This window comes from Oxyura jamaicensis, chromosome 2 (assembly GCF_011077185.1).
Source record: "Oxyura jamaicensis isolate SHBP4307 breed ruddy duck chromosome 2, BPBGC_Ojam_1.0, whole genome shotgun sequence".
NCBI lineage: Eukaryota > Metazoa > Chordata > Aves > Anseriformes > Anatidae > Oxyura > Oxyura jamaicensis.
The window spans coordinates 40,745,590-40,771,968 of NC_048894.1; the positions used below are offsets into that span (position 1 = coordinate 40,745,590).

Genomic DNA, 26,379 nt, shown 5'->3' on the forward strand with positions numbered 1-26,379 from the left:
ACAAACTGGTTTGCAAATGCCGGGGATGCCATGAAGCAGCGGGGTGTCCCCTCTGCCTGGGCGATGTGGGACTTTTCCACAGCGTGCCCCTCTCCTCGCTGGGGCTGCCCGCACGCTGCAACCGCCCCTGGTGCTTGGGCCCAGGGTGAATTGGCCAGAGAGGAGTTTTTCAAAGAGCATCTCTTGGTTTCACAGCTTACTCTTTGTAGTAGTAGTAGCAGTAGTAGTACGCTCTTTGGATGACATATCTGGTAGGTTAATGTGTGGAAAAAGCATCGGTAATTTCCCTGAATTTCCAAGAGATACGTGTGTAATGAGAAACTATACGAGCTCCGGGCGGAGAAAAGGAAGTGAGGAAAAAGCACACCAAACTTACACTGGGAATGGTTTCTAACTAACAGCCCTGTGCTGTACTAACAGTGTACTAATCCCTTAAAATGGCTGCTCTGCCTTGTCGCAGTTACTCCATGAATTACTAGTGCTATAGGTCAGAGATTTTCTGGACCTTAAAGCCAAATAGATAGTCTTACAGACAGCTTCACCGCTGTCCTCAATTTTTTGAGTATCCTTGGTGTATTGTCAATTATATTTTGCTGTGGCTTCAGAATCGTTTCAGTGTCGGCTGAGACCTAAAGCTGTCCTTCAGCAAATTCGGGAAGATGGCGCTGAAAGAATTTACACTTACTAACATGCCCTTCCGACTGTGACAACTGAAAAGCATTTGTACAAATAAGCTTAATTTTTACAGAAAGTGATGGCCCAAATCTCTCAAATATGGCAAGAAAAGTTTTTGTTTGTTTGTTTGTTTGTTTGTTTCCATAAAGAATGCATATTTTGTGAAACATGCTTGGATGCATATGTATGATATTGGATAATCATATTATAGACCTTGCAAAATGATTAAACCACAGTTGTCAAAGATCTTCTAGAATTGAATCTCACTTGAATTTTTTTTTTTCCCCTTTTTCAAAACATAAGCTTTGCCTTAAGTTTCTTGGGACTTCAGGTGTTGAACTTGTTACTAGATCAGGACTGAATGTTGCTTGTCCAGCTCTTTGGAATATTTCCTCTTTTGAAATATTTCCTTTATGTCATATTCTGTATCAAGTGCAGTTGACATCTCCCCTGTTTGTACGGCTGGAATAATGCTGTAAATCATGAGCAGGGTAGCTGGGGAAAAAAGCAAAAACAAAAAACATGAGGTAGATGTTGAATAAGAAATACCAGGTGACTAGGAAATACTGCTAGCACGTATCTGTTTGTCTGCAGTACAGTGTGTGCACATTTTTTTCTCTTCCAAGTGATAATCATACTGACAGATGACATAGAGATAAAATTATGAGCATTCATCACTCCGAGGGATTAACAGGGAAATCCACTGCAGGTAGAGAGTCAGAGAACAGTGTTGGAAAATGTGCTCTCCAGTCATGGTGCTTGTCTTGTCTCCAGTCTCTTGTGAATGTCTTCTTGTACTGATCATTGGTCTTCTAGGCAGGGGGCAGGGATCTGCTCTGAGCCACAGCTGCAGCGTTGCTACCGCTTTGCTCTAGGAAACCAAGCTCCTTCCCAGCTTTCTGTTCCTCCTGCACCTACTGGGAAAGGGGCGTAGCGATGCTTGCCAGGTTAAGTGCTCCAAGGGAAAGTAAATTGCACCCATAAACATCTAAAGAGATAGATGTAAAATATTATGTAAGCACAGTGACGAGGATGTGGATTTACAAGAAGAAATCTGGCGCTGTCTTAGGTTTTCGTGATGTCTTCCCCACTATGTTACCATCTTTTGTCTAGCAGGTATTCAGTTCAGAAATACCGGAATCCCGTTCCGGCAAGCATTGCAGCTCAATAACCTGTGCATTTTATTTGCACATCCCTCAGAAGATACTGGTGGTTCTCAGTTTTTAGATACCCTGTGTGAACTCAGATTTCTTAGCGTCAGCCTGGGAAATGTTGAGGTGTGCTGCTCCTAGGGGTGCTCCAGCTTCATCTGGCACGCTGGGGGGACAAAGGAGAAGAGAGTTTGGCCCTGTTTGGCCTCAGATGCTGTGTATGTATGTGCGCTGGAGGAAGTCAGAAAGGTTAAGATTTGGGCTGCCTGCCCTTCTTGTTGCAGATAAGCCCAAGTGATGAAAGCCATTTTTTGCTGTTATTATGTCATGTCTAAATGGAAATAATGTATTGTTTTAATTAAACCCCCACAGCTGTAGCAATGTAGCAATGTGGGTGCAATTAGGCTAGTGTTAAAAATAGTCTTACGCAGCCTTAACGCTTACTAGGGAGGTGAGCTGCACGAACGTAATACATCTGTACAAGCGCAGGAGCCCCAGAGATTCCCTGCAATAAAGCAGGGGGCACGGGCGACGTTCCCTGGGACACGGGCTAGGTGTAGGAAGCTGCCTTTCCAGGAAGGTAGGGGGCTTTCCCTCCCGGTTTGCTGCCTTCTCCTCTGCGGGAGGCTGCTGCTCCACGGCAGGAGGAAACGCACGGCTCCATTTCGCAGCCCCGAGCCTTGCCAGCCTCAGCAAATGGCCCTGTTTTTGCAGAGGCATCGCCGGGAAGCCGGACACATGCTCTTCCCTCTGCTCTGCGGGAGGGTTGGTGAGCTCCAGCCCGAGAAAGGGGCTGGGGGAGGCTGGCTGGGGGTTTGCTGGTTCAGCACATTTCATTACTCAACGAAAAACATACCTCTGAGCGGCAGAACGCCAAAAAAGTCTGCAGCGAGGGCCCTGGAGTGAGATCCCGAGCAATGAGATAAGCTTAACAATTGTCTGTTGCCTTGTAAAGAAAGGCGAGTGACTGTGTGACAGGGGGCTGTCAGGGAAAATAAGAGGAGCCCTCCTTTTCTAAGGAAATCAAAACTCAGAATTAGCAAAGCAATAAAAGCCTTCTAAAGTGAAAGCTGGAAACAATACATTTTTAATAAAATGGGCAGTTACTCTAATTGCTGAACCCCTACTGTTCTATTTCTTTTAGTGCCCTTATTCATTAAATTCAGCATACTTATACTTATTATTTACAGATGTATGCGTTTCAACTTGTTTATAGAAACCATGCTTTGGAGAGAGCAGTGGCTGGTATAATACTAATTTGTAAGTGTTTATTGCTGCCTATAATACGCGATTTTTAAAACAATTAAAAATAGCGTTTGAGCTCATCATTGGAGTCAACCCCAAACTGCCCATGAAAATTGGAGTATTAGTGCTGCGTCCTGCCTTAGAGGTTACAGGCCGTTTGCAGTGGATTGATAACACACCCGTCAAAGAAGAATTTACCTGTTCTTCAAGACTTTAAGCTCAGCGGTCCAGCTTCTAGATATTATTCTAATGGAACTCATTTAAACATATGTGATGGAGTTCATAATTGCCCTTGTAAATGGGAATAGAAAGGAGGGTATATAAATCAATTAGTGCTATCCAGCAGCGTGGCTGTAATACAAATTAATTGGCATGATAGGCATTTTAACTGCTCCTGTACTTACTTGAGGTAGTTTTGATCGCTGAATGGGCTGTTGTGGAGCCACTCTATTAATTTTAAGATCTAAAAATACCTAAAGATGAAAATGTCCTGAATTAATGGTCCTAAAGTTTGAGAAATAAAATTCCATGTTAAACACTGCGTAGCCAGGCAGTTTCAGTGCCTTTCCAAATAGAGCCCAGCAGTTTCGTTTTGTCCATGTGGGACTGAACAACTGTATAATAGTAGTACGTGATTAAAGATATGGAAACACTCGTTTTCGTGCTGGATTCAAGCCACGGCAAAAAGTCATGATAAATAGTGTTATAAGAACATGCTGAATACATAGGAAATAAAAAAATAAAAAGTTGGCAGACATAGTAGCACTGAAAACTACTACCAACTTGAGTCGGAGACTGGTTTTGAAGAACAAAATCATTCCCTCATTCCTTTAGTATAATACTCGGGATTATTCAGTTTAGATGCTTGAAAAGATTTGAAGATAGAAGAAAAGCACTCAAAGTACAGTAAAACATTTAATAAATATAAATGGAGGCTTTATGACAGTGAAATATCTGGATGTGCATAGCGATTACATTGACAATGTCGTTATCCTTGCAGTTTTTATTTATTACTGAAGAGACTCAATCTGAGTTGTCTCCCAGTTATATGTTTACAAATCAAAGGTCTTTTTTTGGAATCGGTGGGGTCATGACACTGTAAAGCAGATCTAAAAATAGAATCACACCTCTTTTATTTTTAACTGTTTTGTTCCTCACCTGACTTTTTTCTTACTAGTGATCCCATGGGGAAGGTGTGCTGAATTTGTGACACCACAGTAGTACCAATAGGCCACAGAAATAGGCTCAATTTTCATAAATAAAGAGCAAAGAGGCCGGAGTCCTCATCCTCTGTAAACTGGTGTGGCTGCTTTGCCTGTGCCACTTTGCTCCAGATGAGGATCTGACCTTGGAAATTCACTGGCCTAACAAACAGAGCTTGAATTGTAAGAAAGCTGCATTTTCAAAGGAAAATCTACATTCACACAAATGGTAGCATAGTTTTCTTTGATAAAGAAGACCCTATTTTTCAGTTCTGCAGTCATATGAAAATTTCACTCAAGATGGATGGGGTTCTGCATGGTAGTGGCCAGGCAGAAAATCACCGACCTGAAAAAAACACAGAGCTAGCATCTTTCGGATGTTTTTCTTCAGTTTTCCATACGATTTGTTTTTTTCATGGTAACATGTTTTCCTTTTCACTTTGAAGGTAGGCTCCTAATACAAAGTGATGAGCCGTTGCCCTGCAAACTCTGCCGTGCCTGCCAAACCCTCCGGCCATCCTGTCTGTACACTTACTTTCACCCCAGCTCCCTCAGAAACACCTCGAGGTGTCTGCCTGACCATTTATTTAGTGAAAGACGCTCCTGCTCTCCGTTTCTAGCGCATCATTAAGTCTGTCCTGAGAGTAACACCGGTATAACCGACACAGTTCTCGTCTCTAACACAATTAATCACGGCAAGCTTCCACCTTCCACATTTGCTCAAGTGTAAATGTGTCTCTCTAGCTGCACATACGCATAAACCCAAATGTAGAACAAACGCTAACAAACCCAGCCCCCCAGACAGGATCATTTTCTTGGAAAAGGCCAGGCGTACATAAATCTCCTACATTGGTCATATACACTTCTCCAGTGCTTTTAGTGGAGCTGGGGCTTAAGAGCCAGGCATTGCAAACCAGGGAGCTCCGGAGTAGATGTTACTCCTTTGAGCATTTGGCTCAGACTTGGTTTTGATGATTTCCAGATCAGATGTTCTCTCGGTGTAAGACAGTTTTCTTAACTGCTATCCTGGTAGATTCAGGCTTCCCTCTTGGTGGTATGTGAGTCTCCGGCGGCTTGGACAGTATAGCCACGTGCAGAGATTTTTGTGGCAGTTTCTAGCCTTGCTTTTGGTTGCGTGGGACGCAGCACCCATGAACGTTGCTGAGTCACCTTCAGGAGGGGAATCAGGCGAAGGGCATCAGGAAACACTTCTTCACTAAGACGGTGGGTGCATAATGGAGCAGGCTGTCCAGAGAGGTTGCGATGTCTCCCTCTTTGGAGATACTCCAAAGCCATCTGGACATGGTCCTGGGCAACCTGCTTGAGGTGGTACTGCTTGAACGGGAGGGGGGCCCAGATGGCTTCAGAGGTCCCTTCCTACCTCAGCTGTGCTGATTCTCTCAGGCCAGGCTGGTTGTTTGCCGGGACATTCCTGTCTAATTGATTGTATGCTGGGGTGGTCTTGTAGAAAGTCAATTATTAGCTGGCTGTAGAAATCAGAAAACGTAGATGAGCCTTCCAGCAGTCCTTCTGAGTCTCCTGCCATCAGTGGTGAGGACAGGGGGCACCTAACCTTGGCCTGTCTTGCAGCTGGCTGCTGAGTGGGATGTGTGCCTAGACCTGGTAAGTGGAGAGTGCTAGAGATGCTGAGCACTGATGTAGTTAAGTTCCCTGCTCTGTCATGTATCCCATGTGTAACGCGGGGTGACACGTAAGGCTACGTTTTGAAGACAGTGCTAGAGCTACAGTTAGTTAGGTTCCTGTTTGCTGCTGACAATCCCAGTTGGGTCCTGCCTGCATTTTCTAGAAATTTAAGACCTAGGCTAAACAAGCTCTTAGGCTGTCAGTGCTTCTGCTTCCCATCTCTAAAGAAGAATAGCCCTTCCCTTATCTCACTTGGGTGTTATGGAGATAAAAATACAAGTACTCGTGGGATATTCAAGTACTGGAGTAGCAGAGACCGATAGGTAGAACAGAGCAGGGTCTTCCATGCTGCTAAATATGGCAGGGTCAGAGCACTGCAGGCTGTGCTGCGTGCCTGTGAGTGCATGGCAGGGGCAGTGGGGCCCGAGGAGAGTCATTCAGAGGGGCAGGAACCTGTGATCTGGGCAGGAATGCCACTTGGGAAGACGTGCTGGCAGGTGGGCCCCCTTCAGCGTGTTAATGAATGGCACTGTAAAGTCAGGTAATGCAATTTGCATGCTTAACAAATGGATTAATTATGAGACCAGACTGTTTGTGGCCTAACAGAAAAGGATACTGCAAAAAACAAAACCACCCACTGGGCAACCAAGAGAAGATATTCGTGGGAATAATAAATCTGTGCTGTGAGTGAAAAAGTTAGTAAGCTGCTGAGGAAAAGTGGTGTTAGACTAGAGCAAAAGGACAAACAAATGATAGACGCTGTTGGCTTCTAATTTACAGCAAACAAATCTGGATAGCTCTGCTATCTGTGCTGATAGTAAGGTGTTGAATATTCATGTTCTGGCCTTAATCACCTGATAGGAACAAAGGCATCAGCGCATATACTGTTGTCATATGGCTGAGGCCAGTATCCGCTGACTCCTCTTACTTTTGTTACATGACTCTGCTGGTTAACATTACACATTTGCAATTGAAACCTGGCAATTTTGTTGATGAAAGGCATGAAGGAATATGATGCACCTAACTCCCAGCTCTGAACTGGAGGAGGTGCAGTAGATGGGTGTGAACACTTCTTCTGGCACTCCAATTTGTGCATATGACTTTGCATACATGCTGCAAATGCATTTGCTGAATCCAAAGAAACTGCTTTTTTAGACTCCTCCTAGGAAGTTACTCTGCATTTTAGCACCGAAATGCTAAAATAGTTCAAATGAAAGCGTTCCGAGGACCTGCTTTGCAAGTAATGACTCCCCTCAAGGTTATGGGATGCTTTTCAAGGTTCATTCTTTCCAACATCTTTTGACTTGGCAAGATCACCATCATTCCTATTATTTGCATTGGAGTAGCGCTCGAAGGTCCTGCAGCGCTGGTTACCGTACAGCTTATTCTGAGACGCTGCCCAAAATAGCCTACAGTCTAAACACACAAGATACAAAATGGTTGGAGAAAGGAACTCCTGATCCTGCATGCATCATCAGTGGAGCAGTGACCAAGCGATGGCCTGGCCCAAAACAGCCTGGTCTAAACACACAAGATTCAAAAGGGTAGGGGGAAGAAAATACTTTCTTGGTTGTATGCGTGTCTTCAGTGGAGCACGGCCAAATTTGTAGTTAGAACTTCATTAGGGTAAGAATATCAGAGCAAAGTGTGTGCTTAACTACTTCTTGTGCTTGCGAGGCAGAGGACAGAGTTCAGCAGGCCCACTCTTCTCCCAGCTGTGGCTGGACAGAAGCCAGCTGTCCATATCGCTTTTTTTTACTGACAAAAGTCCTAACAGCAAAAGCACTTCAGCTCTAGAGACTTCTGCCAAGTATCGGGGCTTGCACCTTGTCTGAGATAGCTGTTGGCAGCAGGGGCCTGTGCCATAGGCATGGCTCTGAAAATGACCTCAGCCGAGGCACCTTCGAGGTGACCTTGTGTGCAGTTTGTCCATTAGTAAGGGCTTGCAGCTTGGACTTCTGATCTCCATAACCTCTGCTTCGTCTAAGTTTGGTTGTTTTTGAAATCGTACTGTATGCAGTAAAAATCTGGGGGATACTCTTTGAGTTTTTCAAAGAACAGAAAGAGATCATTTGGGATTGGGCACCCCCAGGTATAAGCCAGATTATGAAGTGTAGTCTTTTGATGTTCCTGTTGAAAAAGTCCCTTTTTCATAGTAAAAGCAAACCTGAAGACATAGAGAGTTGATTTTGGGTTTGTGTTTTGTTGTTGTTGTTGTTTTCTGTTGTTGTTTGGTTGGTTTGGTTTGGTTTTTGGCTTTCAAGGCCAAATTGTGCTTTTTTTCTTTTAAGACCTGGACAGTCTTGTAGAGTTGAACTATAGCTTGAGTAAAATAAAAGCTGGAAAAATTTTAATGAGGAACTAAATACAATAACTTACGTAATATCATGGTCTTAAGACAGATGTGTGCGGCTAGGAGGACGCAAGTGTTAAAAGGTAACACTGAAATGGAAGACATGTTTTCCTAAGAACTTCTGAAAATCCCGATAGCAGTACTCAATCTGGAGCCATCATGGCAGCCTGTGTTGTAATCCAGGTATGCTGTGCTCGTGCTAACAAAAAACATTCCTTCCTGCACCTCAATACATACCCAGCCCTGTGAGGAAAGGTTTTTGATAGCGGTTCGGATGTTACAGTTCGGAAATTGAATGCAAGTTGATTAACGTTTGGCGTGTTGTTTCCCCCGAGCCTTTTCCTCTTTCTTCCTGCCCTCAGCCCACTCGACCTCCGTGCAGCAAATCCGTCGTAAATCCTGGTGTAGAGCAGCGGCCGAGCACGGAGATGTCAGTAACTGAAATAGTATCCCGACTTCTTTGCTTTTGTCGTTACCTTTGAAAGGGAGAAAATCAGGGTCTTCACGCAAAGCGAAGACTTTGTTTTTCGCCTTTTTGTTGTCTCTGATCCGCACCTGTTGCGTATATGGTAAAAATATCTGGGCCGTATAACCCAGCAACAGTCCGCAGCCAGAGCCATGTGTGACCGGGTCAAACACACACTCGCTGGAGGGTCATGGCCAGGTTACTAAGTCAAGGCTGGCAAGGCTCCACCATAATGTTTTCTTTCTCTCGCACTTTTTTTCCCCCTTGTCTGTCTTCCAAACAACAGTTTTGTTTTTTTTTTTTTTAAAAAAAAAAAAAAAAAAACGGGGCAGGGGTTGAGTCAACGATATTTTGGATTTAATTTTATAGTATAGTTTTATGTGGCACATGAAAGAGAGAAATTTGTATTGAAACAATTGAGACCCACTTTCCCAGTTCCTGGCTCTTTCCTGGAAGATGATTAAAAGCAGACTTTTTTTTCCAGACTAGACATAAAAATTAAATGATCTACAGTATATAGTTATTTTTTCAAATGTTTGGAGGCTTATAAATAACTTCTACAATCAAATGCACACATACAAGCAGCAGAGAATCTGGTTCTAATTACTTGTACTTTAGTTGAACTTTGGCGTTTCCTTTGACTTTCTGCCTAATGTATGTGAGCTGTGTGCCTTGCACTCCTGCAGTGAATTCATAAAAAAAAAAAAAAAAAAAAAGGCAAAAAATCCAGACTCTTGTTGGTGCCAACAAAAATGAGGGTTAACAGAATGTTTTGACCAAATGCAACACTTTGCTATTCACCCTAATTAGCTGAAATTGCTGCTTCCCACCAGGGACCCTGAGCTCAGTATTCACAATTCCCTTGAGGCGATCCAGGAAATGCCATTTGCTTTACAACTTCTTATTCTTTTAAGACTCCACTGTCCAAAGTGTGCATTAACATACAAGCTTAATAATCTAGGTTCCTAGTGAAACGAAAGGCATTTCATAATGCCTGCTTCTAGCTGGTCACCAAGTGAAATACCTCGATCTGTCAACATGGTTTAGCTGGCAGTAAATTAGCTCTCACAAAGCACGCTGTGCTTTTCAAGATCTTATCTGCTACTTTATCTAACCTTTCGAAATATTTCAGACATCTTAGGAATTGTGAAGTGACCTATTGTTTGAGGGTCCCTGTGTGCTTAAGCAGCATTCAGGTGTCCTGTGACTGCACTGAGGCTCTGTTTTCTCAGGTGAATCGTGTCACATCCCACAGGACGAGACAGCAGGACGTTGAAAGGAGTTGCTTTGACTGAATTGTTCCTGAAATTTTAAGGTTACTTTAAAAATTCCTTCTTGGAAATGTCAGCTGTACCCGCCCGCCCTGTTCGTTTGTTGTTGTTTTTTTAGCTTCCATATGCAGGCCTGCATAGATGAGAACAGGTTCTGCTGCTGTTCTTCACCTGTGTGATACAAAAACAGGGCTTTAAACTCAGTTAGCTTGAACTGTAGTACATACATTTTCAAATAAGGAGTTTAAAAGGCTAAATCCAAGGAAGACCAGTGAGTCAAAAGTTGGGCTAGGAATTGGGCTTGTCTAACCTGATTTGGAGCCTGCTCCAGAAAGCTGTCCATACGTTTTGCCTGTGAGTGAAGGTTCCCAAATGGGGTTTTCCTACAAAAACTCAACCTCTAGACAGTTTTTCATCTGACACAACTATTGTATAGAATAGACTGAGCTCTTCCAGTAGCATATATATCTGAGTGTTTTGGGGAAGGTGTTCTGGTTTGTACTGGCTTTTTGAATTGGGAAGAAAAAAAATAAATCTGTGACACCTTCAGATCTTCAATTGCTGCCTACTCTTTCTTTCTTTCTTTCTTTCTTTGTGAACTGAGCTGGTTGCTTAACCTCTTCTGAGCATCCCAGGTTGCTGGTGCTTGGCCAGTGCGTGACAGACCTGTGTTGTACATATGGCTCACGGTGTGAACACTGCTGTTGGATGCTGGTGCTTGTGTAGAGTGAAATCCGCGAAAATGCTGAAGTGTATCGGCATTATTCCTCAAAGACTTCTTTTCCCAAACCGAAATCAGGGAAGGATTGCAGAAGTGCAGTTGTTTTATTGAATGACACAACCTTGTTTTCCCATGGGAAGGCTAAAAACTGCCTTTCAGACTGACTGGAGAGTTGAATGTGCTAATATGAAACACATTGTCTGCTGATATTAGAGTATTAAAGCTAGAATTTTATCATTCCGTAGACTGATTGGAAGCCCCTGTAATACTTGCGCTAGCATGAAATAATGTGCAGGCTGTTTGAGGCCTCTCAAGGGCATTTGATGAATCTAACTTTAATTTAGAAGTACTAATAGATTATTGATTTAAGCAGGATGACTGTGCAGAAATCAATAATGGAGCACTCTGTGTCTCTCTTAAATACCAAAAATTACTACTGAGAAGAAATGATCATTCTCTCTTCTTTCTTCATTAAGAAAAAACTTCATTAAAGTTTGCTTGATTCAGTAGGAAGCTGTAGATATTTGGTTTGTCAAGGTTCAGCATATTTAATGCTGAAACAGTTAAGTACAGTTCTGGACATTGTTTTAAAATCACAATTTATTGAGCCATACGTTATTTTGCTTTTCTGTTCTTTCACACAAACCTCATTATTGTTAGATATATAAGTAAGTTGTTCCTGTTGAAAAGATATTTCTCTGCTTAGAATCAGTGCCTTTAACGTTTCACTTCAGAATTTATTTTCTTCTAAAAAATGTGTCCTTGAAGTTGATAGTAGCTTAGCCCAAGCGAAAATGGCAGAAATTGTCCCTTCTCTACCAAGTAATCAGAAGTTGTATCATGCTCTGTGATCCCCTCTGTGAATTCTGTAGTACACGAGCTGACAATGAATCATGGCTTTAATACAAATGTATCATCTCAGTAATCTGAAAAATATCATGTACAGTAAATCTTGTCTAAGATTTTCCATTGAGTAATATTCTTTAGGGCCTGCTGTTAGTACTCTGGAGATTTAGCTCTGCTGATAGTGCCTAATATTTCTGGATAGATCTGAGTTCACAGATTCTGTCATTTCTGTGTATCTGTTGAAAAGTTAGAGGGATTTATCTGAGAAGCAGCAGAACAGCTAGGTGAAACATGAAAATGTATTGCACATCTACAATAAATGTGAGGAATGATGACAGCATATCACCAAAAACTAATGCAGATGTTTTGAAAAGATCTAGTTCACGTCTTATCTCGCATCGTAGAGCTTTCATGTCCTCTCACTGAAAGGGATGACTGGCTCTTCAGCAGGTTCAAAACAAATGACCATCCAGAAATATTAAGGCAATAAAGGACATGGGGTCATAATATCTAATAGCTTTTTCTCAGAGAGCTTTCCTGATGTTACAAATCCGAGGGTTGATAAGGAGGTGTTGCTGAGTTGTGCTACTTTTACTGATGAAAAAAGGAGAAGGCTTGTTCACGTAATTTTCACTTCCGTACTTTTTCTTTTGTCTCTTTACATACGTCCTGATGCCTTTGCCCATCTTTTTGTGGCAGAATTGGACATTGAAAGTGTTACCTATTGTAGATGAAGGAAGGCAAAAGATGTAAGAGCTCTTCCAAGTCTAGGGATAGATTGGAAACATGCATGCCGCTACCACTTTCCCATTAAAGGTTATGTCCAGTGTGCACACATGGATCCCATGGAATTCCAGAAATGCTCTTTAATTCTGGCTAAAACCAGAATATGAGTCCAGATGAAGTTTTTGTGGTGTTTGGTAGCTGGATTATGATACGTTACATCCCAGTTAATTTAAAATATGCTTTTGAGACTATAGCATGTAGTCCTTTCACTATTTGCTTTTCTTTAGTTCCCCTTAAATTTTGCTAGGAAGGGCAAGTGAGCATGTATTCTACAAAGATAGATATGGGTTGGTTTGATAGTTTTAATACAGTAATGATTGGTTATTTGAAATTCATTCATGAATCATTCATTTGTATTTCTTTTTTCTTTTGTAGCAGTTGAAACTCAGAGCACCAGTTCTGAGGAACTTGTTCCAAGTCCTCCTTCACCACTTCCACCCCCTCGTGTTTACAAGCCCTGTTTTGTCTGTCAAGACAAATCATCTGGATATCACTATGGTGTCAGTGCTTGTGAGGGATGTAAGGTGAGTGCCACCATCTTCCTTTCTTTTTATAGTAACACATTTCATTTACGAGAGTGGCAAGGCAGTGAAGTTTGGTGTGACTTGAATGTCTACAAAGACATCTGTACTCTTCTTGTGTGAATGAATTCTGATGTACAAGTCAAGTCAAGTAAATGACCATCATGCCTAGAATTATTGTCCTTTGTAACTTCTGCCAAAGTATGTCTTTCAGGGACTTCCACAGGTATTGACCAACATCAGAATGTGGTTGTATATGCAGAGATAATAAAATAAAATGTGAAAATGCTTTGAGACTCTTCACTGTCCCGTTTTAGGTATACCCTGAGAACTCACATGGTCATTGTCTGCTCTGAGCCTTGCTTTTTCTGTGGGAGAGGGACCTGATTATCTGGAAATTTTTGGCATAGTCTCTAACTAATTTCAAATCAAATTGGGAGTTTGAGGATTAGCAGGATGGTATTCATGAAATTTAATCTGGCAGGCTACAGTGCTGGCACATCTGCTAGCTACTTTCTAGTGCTATGATTGTCAGAGTATGAATGAACTATCCGTAGGATGCAGTAATACGATATGCAGTTCCGAAGTAAGAGAATGTATCTAAAGATGAGATACACATCAGAGAAGCAATGTCAACTAAACCATGTGTATATGGCAATAATTAAGGGTGCACACACAGTGAACAGCATGTGTGCACGTAAGAAGGCAGTGCTAAAAATGCTAAAGAAAATATATAATGGGGCAGATGGTCTTATGGTTATCTTTATTAGTTATGGTAGTCTGACACAATGTCCTTTTCTAACAACTAGACAAAATATCTATGATTTTAATCCTTCAAATTAAAATAGTTGTCTAGTGCTTAGTACAGTGAAGATCCTAATACGTGATGAAAAAGTGACAGGTGCTACATTTGTGTAAATAAAGTTACTAGAATTAATATAAAGCAATAAAATAAAGCATAAAATTAATAAAAATTATTTTTCTGGTTTATGTGTATGAAATTTAATATCTTTCAGATACTGTTCAGTTAGGCATTTTTACTTTATCTTTTCTTCCTGCAACATCTTCCATGCCACTGGCCTTCTGTAGTGACATTAAATATCATGGTCCTGGCTTTGTGTCATTAGGCAAAAAGCTGTAGGATTAGATTTTGGTTTCCCCTCTGTTTTATAAACTCAAGATACTGACGTAGTGCAAGTAACTATTGAAGTTCACTTCTGGTTTAGAATCTCGTTTTGGAAGCGAAGTTTTGCTTGGATATCATCGTGTCTATGTTTTGTTTTTCTTTTAGATGCCACAGAGCTATTGAAATATAAGTGTCTGTTAGGAAAATCTATGATAAGAACGTGCTAGAGCTGATTTCATTAAATAGGAAATCTTATCTTATTCTTTACTTGGATACTAACACACAAACGGTGGTGTCATTTGCTCATCCACACACTCACTCTAATTGCAGACTATGGCAGCAAGGTTACATGTTCCTAAGACTTCATTATTTTTGAAAATTATGTTAAAATATACTGTAGAGCTTTTATTGGCATACTGCAAAGCGTTTTGTAAATAATTAAAACAAGACTACACTTGTCAAAATACCTGAAGAAATCCATCTTATAATGTGGTAGCTGCTATTCAACAACAAAAATAAATTGTGTTGACTTATTTGCTAATTTGCAAGATGGGGCAATTCAGCACTTAGCAGCAGCTTCTGTTAAAAAAAAAAATAGAGAAGTGAATTGCATATAAAACCTGTCACTCTATGAGAAACAACAAGATTCCAAATCAATAACGTGACTACTTGAGACTGTCAATATTTGGGTTAGTTGACACTAGCTCTTCAACAGGTTTGACTAGGATTTAATTAATTTATTCCACTGATGGAATCATCTTCCTTAGTGAGTGCCAGAAGCTGGCAAAGAACACGATGAGTCAGCCAGTGGTCCCCTTGGTGGACGGCAGGTACTACATTTGCTGTTGAGAGTTGTCTAAGCTTTCAGGTCAACAGAAATGATGTGCTGGATGACAGCAGACAGCAGTATGTGACCAGAACACCAGAAATAGCCTCAGAAACCTCTACACTGACAAATTGTTTTTCTGGTCCTTCATCTTTGCCCTATGCTTGCTCCTGTACCATAAGAAAGCTGCCACCTTTTACTCTCTTCCTAATCATCTAGGCTCCTGCCCCTACTCAAGGCTACTTTCACCAACTGTTCCCACTATTAATTCTTTCTTCATGCTTCTCTTTCTCTTCGTACAAAATTTAGTCAGTTACTTTGCGTGTTTAAATAACCACTGAGCAATGAGCATAGCCATTGGGGAAGTCTCATTTTCTGTGGATCTCCGCCTTTCAGTTGGTCAACCCTGCTTTATTAGGAAGTATGAGTTTCACTGAAGGCTTCTTCTTGGTACGGTGTTGTAGTTTCATGCTGGTTCTCTGGTGAATAGGGAACAATAGTAAGAATTCATGTTGCAGCCTTTCTTCTCATTAAGAACTGCATATATTTATTTCTCTTTTACTTGAACACACATTCACTTATTTCTCTTTTACTTGAACACATTTCCAAGAGATTTCAAAGAATTTTATCTTCTTGGAGATTGCTATATTTGCAATTTCCCTGCAGATGGCCAAAACATGTTGTGATGGGGAGAGGCAACCTTGCTTATTATCATTGGATTCCAAAAATATCATTGCTTAAGAAACTAGACTAGAATGTCATCCTAATCAAGTATTAATTCTCTTCCCCCCCCCCTTTTTTCCTTTGATCTTGTTTCCATTTTCTCTTTCTCCACTCCACTCTTATTTCCCTCATTTCCCTCTGCGCCTGATTTGCTATCTGTTCTGTGATGCTAGACCTGAAATTTATTCCCTTTTCCTCCTGCACTTGATCTACCTCTGTTCTGATATTCTTTTTCTCAAGTCTTTCCCTTTTTCCTTTCTGACTTGTTTACCAGTTCCTTCGGATTCATGGCAGTCTTGTATCGCATGAGAAACACAAACAGAAAACTCTCTTCATGTCATATTTGTCTCGCTAATTAGGGTCCCATTCCTTTCATTTTTCTGTGCTGGCTCTCCCTTAGTTTTCTTCTAGTTCTCTGTCTCCTTCTCCTTTGCCTTTCTGCTTTGAGATCCCGTGAAGCTGCCATCGTGGTGGTCATTAGCAGTATCCTTCTGGTGCAAAGGGACAGCTTTCTGTCCTTGAGGTTTGGGCTTGATTACTGCCTTGATTCAGCAGGTTTCCCTTCTCTTGGCTTTCAGGGCTCTTTACATTCTCCTCCCACTTTGTTTACTGTTCATTTAATGTCCCCTTAAGTGTCTCCTTTTATCTATTTGCTGATGCTGTTCCCTGAGGATCAGTTCTTCAGTTTTCTGTCTCAAAAGCATCAACTGCTAAACTATTTTGTAGTAGACCAATGGTCTGTCAGCCAAAAGCAATATTCCGCTAATAAAGGGTATGCTCTTAATGGTGACCCTTCCAGCCATGAGCCCTTGGAGAGCTGTCATTGGCAATTACGACTTTGTGATGCTCCATTGGGGAACCACTGCACTGGAAATTTTTAAGTTCCCTCAATTGTCACCTGCCAGTGGATGATTTCCAGAGTTACTTCCAGCTCTGACTTCTCCCACTGCCGTCTTTCCCTGGTGTGCCCTCTTGCTTGTCTGACCGCTATCTTGGACTCAGATTTTGTGAAGACAGAACTTCCCATCTCTCTCTCTGCAACATCACCAAGCCGTAATCTCACGGCTTCCTGTTTTTCAGACATCGTTTCTGATCTTCAGCACTGCAATTCACATGACATGTTGGCCTTTTTGCCCCAGGATGTACCTTCTTGCCTTCACTGACAGACCCTTGCTGTGGTCTTCTCATGTGATGATTAGATGTCACCTTGGTCTCTTCTCCACTTCTTTCTTGACCTTCTTCTTCTCACAGTCATCCTTGGACCTTATTGTTTTAGGAACCTGGGAGCAGCCTCCTAACCTCATTTGCCAAATGCTTTCTCTTTTTATGTTTGTTAAACCCTACTTTTTAAAGTGATCCTTCTGTCTTAGTCATGATCAGAGTCCTAAGTACTGTCTCCCACTAGAAAGACTGTTCTGTGTCTTGTTCCGAAAACCTAATCTTTCGAGTTTTTGGGGGGCTGGAATATTTCACAGTATGAGCCTATGAACCACAGTGAAAGTTCAGGAGCTGTCTAAATAACTTTAAGCTATCTCTTGTTTTCTAATTGCAGTATGTTCTTGCTGAAAATCTCGTTTGTGATAATACAGGGTGCCTGACTTCTTGCCTTCTGAATTTGAAGGTTTGACACCGATAAAAAGTTTGCTATCCAAGAGCTTTTTTCTCAATCTGGCCAAAATCATAAGTAAGGTGTTTTTGTTGTTGTTGTTGTTGTTTTGTTTTGTTTTGTTTTGTTTTTGTTTTTAATTATTATTAATTTTATTTATTTTAAACCGGTTTAAAAAACAAAAAATCTTGGCTTTTTTCAGTTCTGGGTGTTATGCTGCCAAAGGTTATAGCCTTTCAATGGCTTTGTATATATTAGAATCTAAAAACCAAGTTGATCTTCATGTTATTCAGTTGTATGCTATAAGAAAAATTCCAGAGGCAGCCCATCTTTTTATGTGTAAAATACAACACACTTACAATGTTCAACTTATTTACAACTTTTCCATTTTGTAAACTGTGTGGCATTTCAAAGGCGGGTTTTGGAATTCACTTGTGTGTTTCATGACCTCAGTGAAAGACTTCTAAAATCTTCCTTTGCTTTTTTTTTTTTTTAAATTATTTTTTTATTTCCTTCCCAGTCTCTGGGTGTTGCTAGATAGCACGCAAACAAATTCCACATGAAATGAGTAGCTTGGATTTATCCAGCTGGTACAAGTGGTTACAGGGCTGTCACTGAAAGCTCAGCTCTTTGGGCCTGGCTTTTCTCGTCATTGTAGCCGGGTTTGCAGAAAGGGAGATTGAGTGTAGTGGGCTGGTTTCCCAAACAATGCCATCATTGTGCGGGCGATGAGGAGAAGCTGGTGTTCTGGCAGATTCAGCTGCCTCTTCAGGCCTTGTCCCTTGTTCTGGGCGTTTAAAAGATGGCATTCCTCTGCTGGCAACCCTGCCTGGATTCCTGGCTTGAATTTGGTGGGCAACAAAGATGCCCAGAGCAGTTTCAGAAGAGAAGACAGCACAAGAGAGTGGTCTTACGGTCCAGCAGATTTGTCTGAATGATCAAGGTGCCTCTCTGCCCATTGCTGATGCTAACGGACAAAAATACAGAAAAATCTAATTCACTACAGAGTGATCCCAGGTTGGCTTTTATCATAATAGAATAGCTTTCCTTTCATCAGAATCTTCATATAAAACCACACCTACTGTGGGATCTCTAAGATAAAAGGGTAGCCACATTTAATACCTTTTCAGAAGTCTTCAATTATAAAAATAATATGTCTACCTGTTTGACTTGTTCCTAACTCAAATACTCACTTTCTTAATTGTAAAGACTTCAAGCCGCTTGGGGAATAGTCATTGATAGAATAAACCTTGAAAGTTAGGTCAATAATTCCGTAGGACTGACTTGAAAAATAAATAAATTTTAAAAATGCACATAATAGAAGAAAAGCTATCCTATGGGCTCTTTGGTTAGGCGCCTAAATAATAATCTGTGTTAATGATCTCAATGATGTCCTTCATGGTTACGTCCCTCTGGACGCTCAGAGTGTTGGGGTTCTCCTGCTGTGGTCCATGAATCCATGGTGATCAGGGGGCAATAACTGATTTACAAACTGCTACTGCCTAAAAGTGGAAAAGGTTTTGATTTGATTTATTTAGAGCTGGATGACAAGGACATGCTTTGGTCTGCAAGAAATGTTGATGAGTGGCCTAAAATATTTTAGGGATTTTTGTATCAGTGTTCTCTTTATGGAAAAGTATCCTTCAGGACAGATGCCTCTTTCTTTTAATAATGCCTCTTATATCATGTGAGATTTGCATTTTCTTAGGCAGTTCTGGTATTGTAGAGGAACCTTAAGCAGCACTTGTTTTAGGAAACCACGCTCTTGCATGTGTAAACTTCCAGCTATAATGTAATCACATTTAAGTCTATATTTATGCTCCTTTACTGGAAATTAAGGATCCAGACATGGAATTTTCTCAAAGTTACCTCGCACTAAAAATAAGACAGAACTCATAAAAACATCCCACCAGTGCTCTATGTATTTGTTTGGCTTTGTTTTTCTGGCATGGTGTAATCATCTACAACTGAAACAAAAAGTAAAAGACATGTCTAAATTTTAAAACGCTTATTTTCTGGGCTTAAAGTATTGGATTACAGACGACGTGATTTGTATTAGGGAAAGAAGTAATATTGGTTGCAACAACGCAATTGTAAAAGCTTCTATCAGTTCAAAGAAAAATACAGATCAGCTTGAATGATCAAGCTGTATTCGTCTCCATTTAAGCTGTATTAGTAAGTGACAGTGCAAGCAGTGGAGATGCATGCTGTCGTTCATGCACAGCTATGAAAAATTCTTCAAATCACAGAAAATTACTCCTAGTTTTAGCTGTATCAACAGTCATTTTTCAGAAGATGAAGAATGTATTTTGAGGTACATTTCTGCATACTGTTAATATCAGCTGATCTTTAAGCACTTTGCAGCGTAGCAATGTTCAGAAACGTTTGTTCGCAGAAAGCAGTGCCATTTGCTGGAAGCAAGGCCATATGCAGAAAGATGCTAAATGAGTTGAAAGTGATCTAAATGTGGTACTGAAAACCTGGAGTTTTTCTCTGTTTCATAGGATCAGAGGAGACCTCATCATTTTAATGGTCTATTTGAGATTTAAGATTTTGAAATAATAATAATAAAAAAGCCAAATGTCCTTTGAAAAGCTGATACCTCTTTCATTTCAGTATGTTCTGAATTATTTTTACTCTTTGCTTGGAAGATAAAACGTTCACCAAATACTGAATTTATTTCATATTTTTTGAAGGATGGGGAAGTAGGTATTTATGGGAAGTCTACTGAGAGCAGACATGATGAAATGGTCAGGATCAGGAAAAATACTTTATGTTGCCATATATTTTAAAATCTCTTTCTGGTTTGTTTGAATGTAATAAAATGAAGAAAAAAATAAATTGCCAACCATGAGAGTTGAGGAAAAATGAAGATCATGTTGAGTGTTTGAATGTCATACTTGATTTCCAGCACCTTGGGCCCAAGTCACGGAATATACCTCCTCCACTCTCCACTGGGCACCAGTTACCCTCAGGCATACACCAGCTGTGAGAATAGTTGTTTTTACTAATTATTTTAATTTGTTTCAGCAGTGATGCTGGTACTATAAAAGTGCAGAGATCATCCCGTATTAGTTTATAACTATGCTAACCAAGCTGTTCCAGTTATTTGCAAGCATGAAGGCTAGTGTCCTGTGGTAACAGCAACTGGAACCTGCTTTCTTATTTTGCATAAACTGTCCAGTAGTGACATGCAGTCATTCGCATTAAATCTTGCACTCCCTTTTTGTGCAAAGTTCTTGCCCCTGTCAATGAAGGCTTTCTCAGTAAGAGGAGAACAGCATCTGACTTAAACTATGGTAAATTAAATAGCGACCAGACACACCTCGAGGCATCGCTTTGCAGTGCTGTGTCCCTTGGAGGTGTTTGGCAGCACCAACCAGCACCAACTATGCCTCCTCCCAGGCATAGCCTGGGGCTGCGAGCCATCCAGTGGCTACCTCCAGCAGCAGGTCTGGGTGGTTTTAGAAGCCCAAAGGGTTAGCTGACATGGAGGTGGGCTCCCACATCGTATGTCTCTTGACTGTCCCCGAGGATATCTCCTAATACAGATGTAGCCTTAACGTCTACTGACCTTGGCACATCTTTTCTCAGGAGTTACCCTCAGTCAAGTAATTATGACAGCTGTGGTTTGTTCTTAGTAATTATTAAATTTAATTGTCAAGCCTTTTTCTTCTGCCAGTGTCTGTTCCTTTCTATGCCTAAGAATACATACCATAAGAATAAGATTCACATTTACATGCATACATACATTTAATTACTGAAGTTGAATCACAGCTTCTTGCACCAAGGTAGGTACTAAATACTCCATGTGTGTGTTTGTCACGTTTCGCTGCCAGTAGCTGTTTTGGCTTACTAGGGGATGGCTGAGAGCGGAGGCTCACACCACACTGGTAATGTACACATGGTTTGCAACAACTTCAACAGAATTAAGTAAATTACATCTAGGTGTAAAAGCGCTGTCTATACAATTCACATCGTGACATATCAACAAGAGGTGTCAGGAACAGGTGGGCTGTGATTCACTTTCATATGATTTCTTTCTGAGAAGTCCCACGATATTTATGCAACTGAAGTAGAGCGTGGTTTTACTTCCCTTTAAGTAGATTCTAAAGGATTTTACTTTTGCATTTTTCTTTGCTAAAGAGGGGGAAAAATGCTTTTGTTCTCACCATCTTAATCTATTTCGTAACTCATGGTCAACATGTGGCTTTTAATTATAGGTGTGGAGTACAGGCTGTCCTGTGCACACCCAGAAATTTGTCACTGTGTGGAAAAAAATGCAGTTTTTCACCATATTTAATACGTTTTATACTATGATCTTTAGAAGTATTGTTTGCAGAGGTAAGGCAGCAGATAAGGCAATATGGGTATCCAAGCAAACATCTCAGAAATGAAATAGTTTGAGGTTTTCTATTATCAGTAACAGCCTACTGTTTTTTTCTGTATGCCAAATAATTTATTTATGCTTGCTGAACAGCAGGTACAGACTTGTAAAATTACAGTGAGCTAGATTTCAGTTTTTAATTCGGGAACATTTTTAAAAGAAACTGCGTAACGAGACATTAGAGAAGGACATAGCAGCAATTGTTGAATTTCGATTTGGTAGCTTGCTGGGTCCCACAAAGAACTGCACTGCTTTCCGGACTTCTCTAGGGAATAAGTGGGGAGATTGGAATAGTTTGCTGAGTTTGGTTCTGGCTGAATGTCGACTTCAGTGCTGTGAGGTGGTTGGGGTCACTGTTCTGCTTGCCTTAGGCATCTTTTTAAACTGTTGTTTGCATTTTTCTTAACAAGTATACTTAAAGATTTTCTGATCGGCACATCTTAGAAAGAATTAAATCCTAAATGAGAGGGTTTGGGGAGTGTACAAACTGGGATTATCCACTATCTAAGTCTGTTTACTTGCATGCTAAATATACATTCAGATGCTCTTTGTTTGCTTCTTACTGGATTGATTTTGAAAGATAAACCTTTCTGTATTTTCTGGTTATTGTAAAGCATCGTCACCCAGTCCATAAGCGGTCAGCTTCCCAACTGGCAGGAATGCTCTGATTGGCCTCAGAAAGTGACCTTCCCTTGCTCTCTGTGCTTTCTGACTGACCTGCTCATGGAAACAGAGGGTCTTTCTAATCCTGAATGAAGTGTTCCTTTGAGGAAATTTCCTAAAGGGGTATTTTATTTCGCTTCCACTGGGAATGGAGTGCAATTGAATTTGCAGCAAGGATCCCAGAGCTGATCAGCTTTGCAGAGCTATTCTTCATGAAATCCCAGTCTTGGACTGTACCAGGAAAGCCAATAGGAGCCACCAAGATTTGGTGTTTACGATAAAGTCAGCTTTACATTCTTTTTTTCAGGTTGTTTGGTCTATACATTCTACTTTTTCACCTTCCAGTAAAGCAAAATGAATCCCTTACTAAGAAGAACTGTTCACATTTTGAGTAACCACTCAAAAATCTGAAGCTGCCAAAGTTCAAGATCATACCCATGTGGCTAGCTTGCCCTCTATATCTGCATTTTGCCATAGTTTTTAAGTATGGATACTTTGTTTCTTGAGTTCAGTGTAAAGTATATAGGTGTTATGTCCTCCTTCAGATTTTGTATCATTCTGCTCATTTCATATGAACTTCCCATAAGCCTTCCATTCCTCCAGGAGACGCCTGTAGGTGTGACACCTGAGATGCAGCTCAGAAGAAAATTCTTGTAGCGTTAAAGAATTCACACGTCCAAACCTGTAATTGGTAGCTTGGGTATATTGATATAGTAGATGTTTAACTGGTATACAACCGCAGCTGGCCTGCCAAATATTCAGGGTCCCTTACTCATAAGCTGTTCTTCCCTTTGATAATACCCAGGAGTTGCTGCAATTTTGACAGCTCAAGTCAGGAGACAGCTGAGAAGTAGGAACAGGTTTTTGTGTATAAGTCCCTTATGATTTCACGAGGCCGTGCTTAATATTTCTCATTTAATATGTTTTAGAGGGATGCAATAAAACCGTATCATAATACCTACATTTAAAGGGGAAAAGGTATATTGACTCTGGATCCCCTGTCTGGAATAACGGATACATAAATTACAAGGTGAGATGGCAGCCTGAAACAGTGCCAAAAAAGTCCATTCGGTTGGCTGTAAATGCAGCCAGTGATTTGCCTGCAGCTTTAGCAGACCCGTGAGCCTGCTGGGGGCCCTCCTGGCACTGAGGGGAGAGGCAGGAGCCCCCAGCCAGGCTGCGTCCCAGGCCTTTACCAGGGAAAAAGGAGATTTAAACTGTGGTGCAGCCACTGAGACATGCTGCTGCTCTATCCTCTTGCAACTGTCCTGGCTGATGGCTCTCCAGCGGAATCTTCCCTGTAAGGAGGGGTTTTCCCCATCCCCAGGGTACTCGGCTTTCTGTGGAGCTCTGTGCACGTGTGACCAGTATGTGTGAATGATGAAGTCCTCTCTGTAGAACGGGCTGTGATCCTCACCTGCTTTCTGCTGGTACAGGAGAGTGGCAGTGCTCCAGATCTAGGAAACTTTTAAGCAGAGGGTTTCAGAGAAAGTTCTGCAGCTAACCACTTAGGAAGTGAATGAGTACTACCACTTTTTCACCTTTCTTTCTTTCTTTCTTGGAGTACAAGGCTTTGCTCTGATGCTGCTGGAAACGGTCTTAACATTTATCCTTAGAGACACATGGCAACTGCTACATGTACAGAAACAAAAGTGAAAACTATGGGTTTTTTTGAGAGAGAAGAGAGAGCGTTAGGTAAACAAGAGAGACGTAAGCACAGCACCCATGGATGAGCCCACTGAAAAGGCCTTTTATCTTGCTCTGTCCCATGTGATTTTCATAAATTGAAAGAATGATCGTCTTGTGATCATAGGAGCTCTCTGTCTGAATCTGGCCGGGGAGGGAGAAAACAGGAAAACATCTTGCTAAGATTTTCCTGTGTTAGATTAATCAGCCCCAGTCCATTCAGTCATCTCCTAAAGGTTTTCTTGTCTTCAGAGCGGTCCAAGCTGCCCTGTTCCAGGCAGGCCCCGACACCGGGCACAGCAGAGGCAGTGCTGCATTTTTCCTGCAAGCTGCCCTTCATGTCAGCATCTCAGCACGACTCTGTCTTTAACTTTTGCAATAAGGTTCCTACCTCTGGTTGGTGTTATCCTATGAATCCTCATCACCACTGTGTTGTTTCCTTTCCCTCTTTTTCCCCTGCGCTTGCACAGCCTGCGTTCATCTACCTTTCTCAGCCCGTCTTTCCATTTTGTCAGGACACCAGCTGCACAGGGCAGTGCTGGTTCTGGCCACGGCGCCCTGCTAACTCCATTTCCTGCACGGTGTCATAAAGAAGCTAGAGAAAGCCATGCTGTGGGGTGCACACGTGCTTTGAGTGCGTGGGGAGCCGGGCAGAGGGGTACGGCCCCCGTATCACTCTTAACATGGTGGTTTTGCCAAGCTGTTCCAGCTCCAACTCATCTCTCTGCTGTCGCCTTCAGTAATGAGTTTCAGCTGCAGTGTGGAAAGGTAATTTTCCTTCCCTACTGCCAGTACTGGAGAGCCAAACTTAAATACTTCTGGGTGTTTACTTGAACTCTATTTTCTAGTCTCCAGGCAGCTGAGTTTTGCTAAACTCTGCATTTTACAAGGTTTTAGAGGGGTCGTTCTGCATTAGCAGAGTCTTTTTGTCACTGAATGCGGGTAAAGGAGAATATAGCATGAAGTAGCAAGCACAAGACACTACTTGCCAGATTTCAAGGGATCTCGTACAGCGTATTTATTTAGAGATCAATTGTCAAAACTAGTAGCAAAAGAAATGGTGGAAAGAGAATGAACATGTGCTGATGAGCCGTTCAGATGCACGCCTGTAAGACTCACCAGGAAGCATAATGCTCAAGACATCTGCTTTATTTTGGCATATTTATGTCTGTGTCTTTTTTTTTTTATTATTATTATTTTTTTTGTTTTCTGCATTGTTTTCATACATCATTTCATCCCTCCTTGGAAACTTGTTAAAACTTCTCTTGGGTTGGACAACAACAACAGAAGCATGCCAGATCTGAAAGATCAGGGTGAGCCACACGGCCGGATTCAGCTCCTCGCAGGTGGGGAGCCTGCAGCAGGTGCAGCTCATCGGGGCTCACCCCACACAGCCAGGAGCCCAGATGAGCATGGGGACTAAATTCAGGCCAATGCTTTGGTTGTTGAGCTGGCTGCACGTAAACTATGTGGGTCTGCCTGGGAGAGCGAGGGGAATTGCCGTTCAGCCAGCTTGAAGGCATCTGCGAATATTCGTGGCATAGTTTGCGTTATTTTTTCAGTCGAGCTGTAAACATGAAGTTGCTAATAGCGTGTTAGAAACTGGTGAGTCTGTAGATTTCAGATGGTGCATAAGGGCTGCGATTTTTATTTTTCTGCCTGCCGATTAGTGAAAGTCCCCGTGTCTCGCTCAATAAATAACTGCAGTGCCAAGTATGTGCGGGAACGCTGCGAGCCTCCGGGGCTAAGGCTGGAAGGGAGGAGGAGGAGGCAGAGCCCACCCACCCACACGGGGAATTTCCTTGGAACGTGCACATACCTCCTTTCTCCCGTCTAGGTTTTTGTTTGAGCTTGCTCTCTCCTCTTCACGTGTTTCCAGCTCTGCCAGCAGCTAAATGGAGAGGCTAATTTGAGAGCCTCCTAGAAGTAACTGTAGCGTAGTAATTGCATAGCTGACATGAGTCCTTTCCTCGTCCGGCGTGCTGCAGGACTTTGCAAGTCCCTGCATGGGTATAGCTTGGCAGGGATTCTTTTTTTTTTTTTTTTTTTTGGTACTAGGTCTTGCTACTTTGTTGGAGTACCTGTTGCTTATTCTCTTTCTTTTGTAGCTCGGTTCCAAAAAATCCCATATACGTCTAGTAAAAACATGAGCTTGTCCTTGAAAGGCGTCTGGGGGGGACCCCTTTGGGGGCTCCCACCACCCAAAAACAATACAAACATATACAACAGATAAAAACTGAGACCTGAATTAAGAGCATAAACCAAAATCCACCATATATGTGGAGGATAACTATTTGGAAAGTCTTTCCTGATGCTGTGCTACCATGCAAGGGAGCCACATAAACGGTTTGGAATAGTGTCATTCTTCACTAAGAAATACTGCGCTTAATTAATTCTTGCTCCTGGGAGGTCAATCTGGGGCACTCATTATTGTCTTAATTGGTGGTATAAATCCTGAGGCACTGGAGGGGAAGAGAGGAG

General features: G+C 41.6%; 1 protein-coding gene across 5 annotated transcripts in view; it reads left to right on the plus strand.

Moving 5' to 3' along the window:
• RARB (retinoic acid receptor beta) overlaps positions 1-26,379 on the plus strand; it is a 321,973-nt gene that overhangs the window by 240,211 nt on the left and 55,383 nt on the right. For 4 of the 5 annotated variants that reach the window (XM_035319058.1, XM_035319059.1, XM_035319060.1 and 1 more), the window contains one exon: positions 12,736-12,884. In XM_035319058.1, the coding sequence (XP_035174949.1) occupies positions 12,736-12,884 (149 nt within the window). Of the gene's footprint in view, positions 1-4,942; positions 4,947-9,502; positions 9,506-12,735; positions 12,885-26,379 lie in introns of those variants that run through there. The other variant, XM_035319063.1, reaches the window with a different exon arrangement.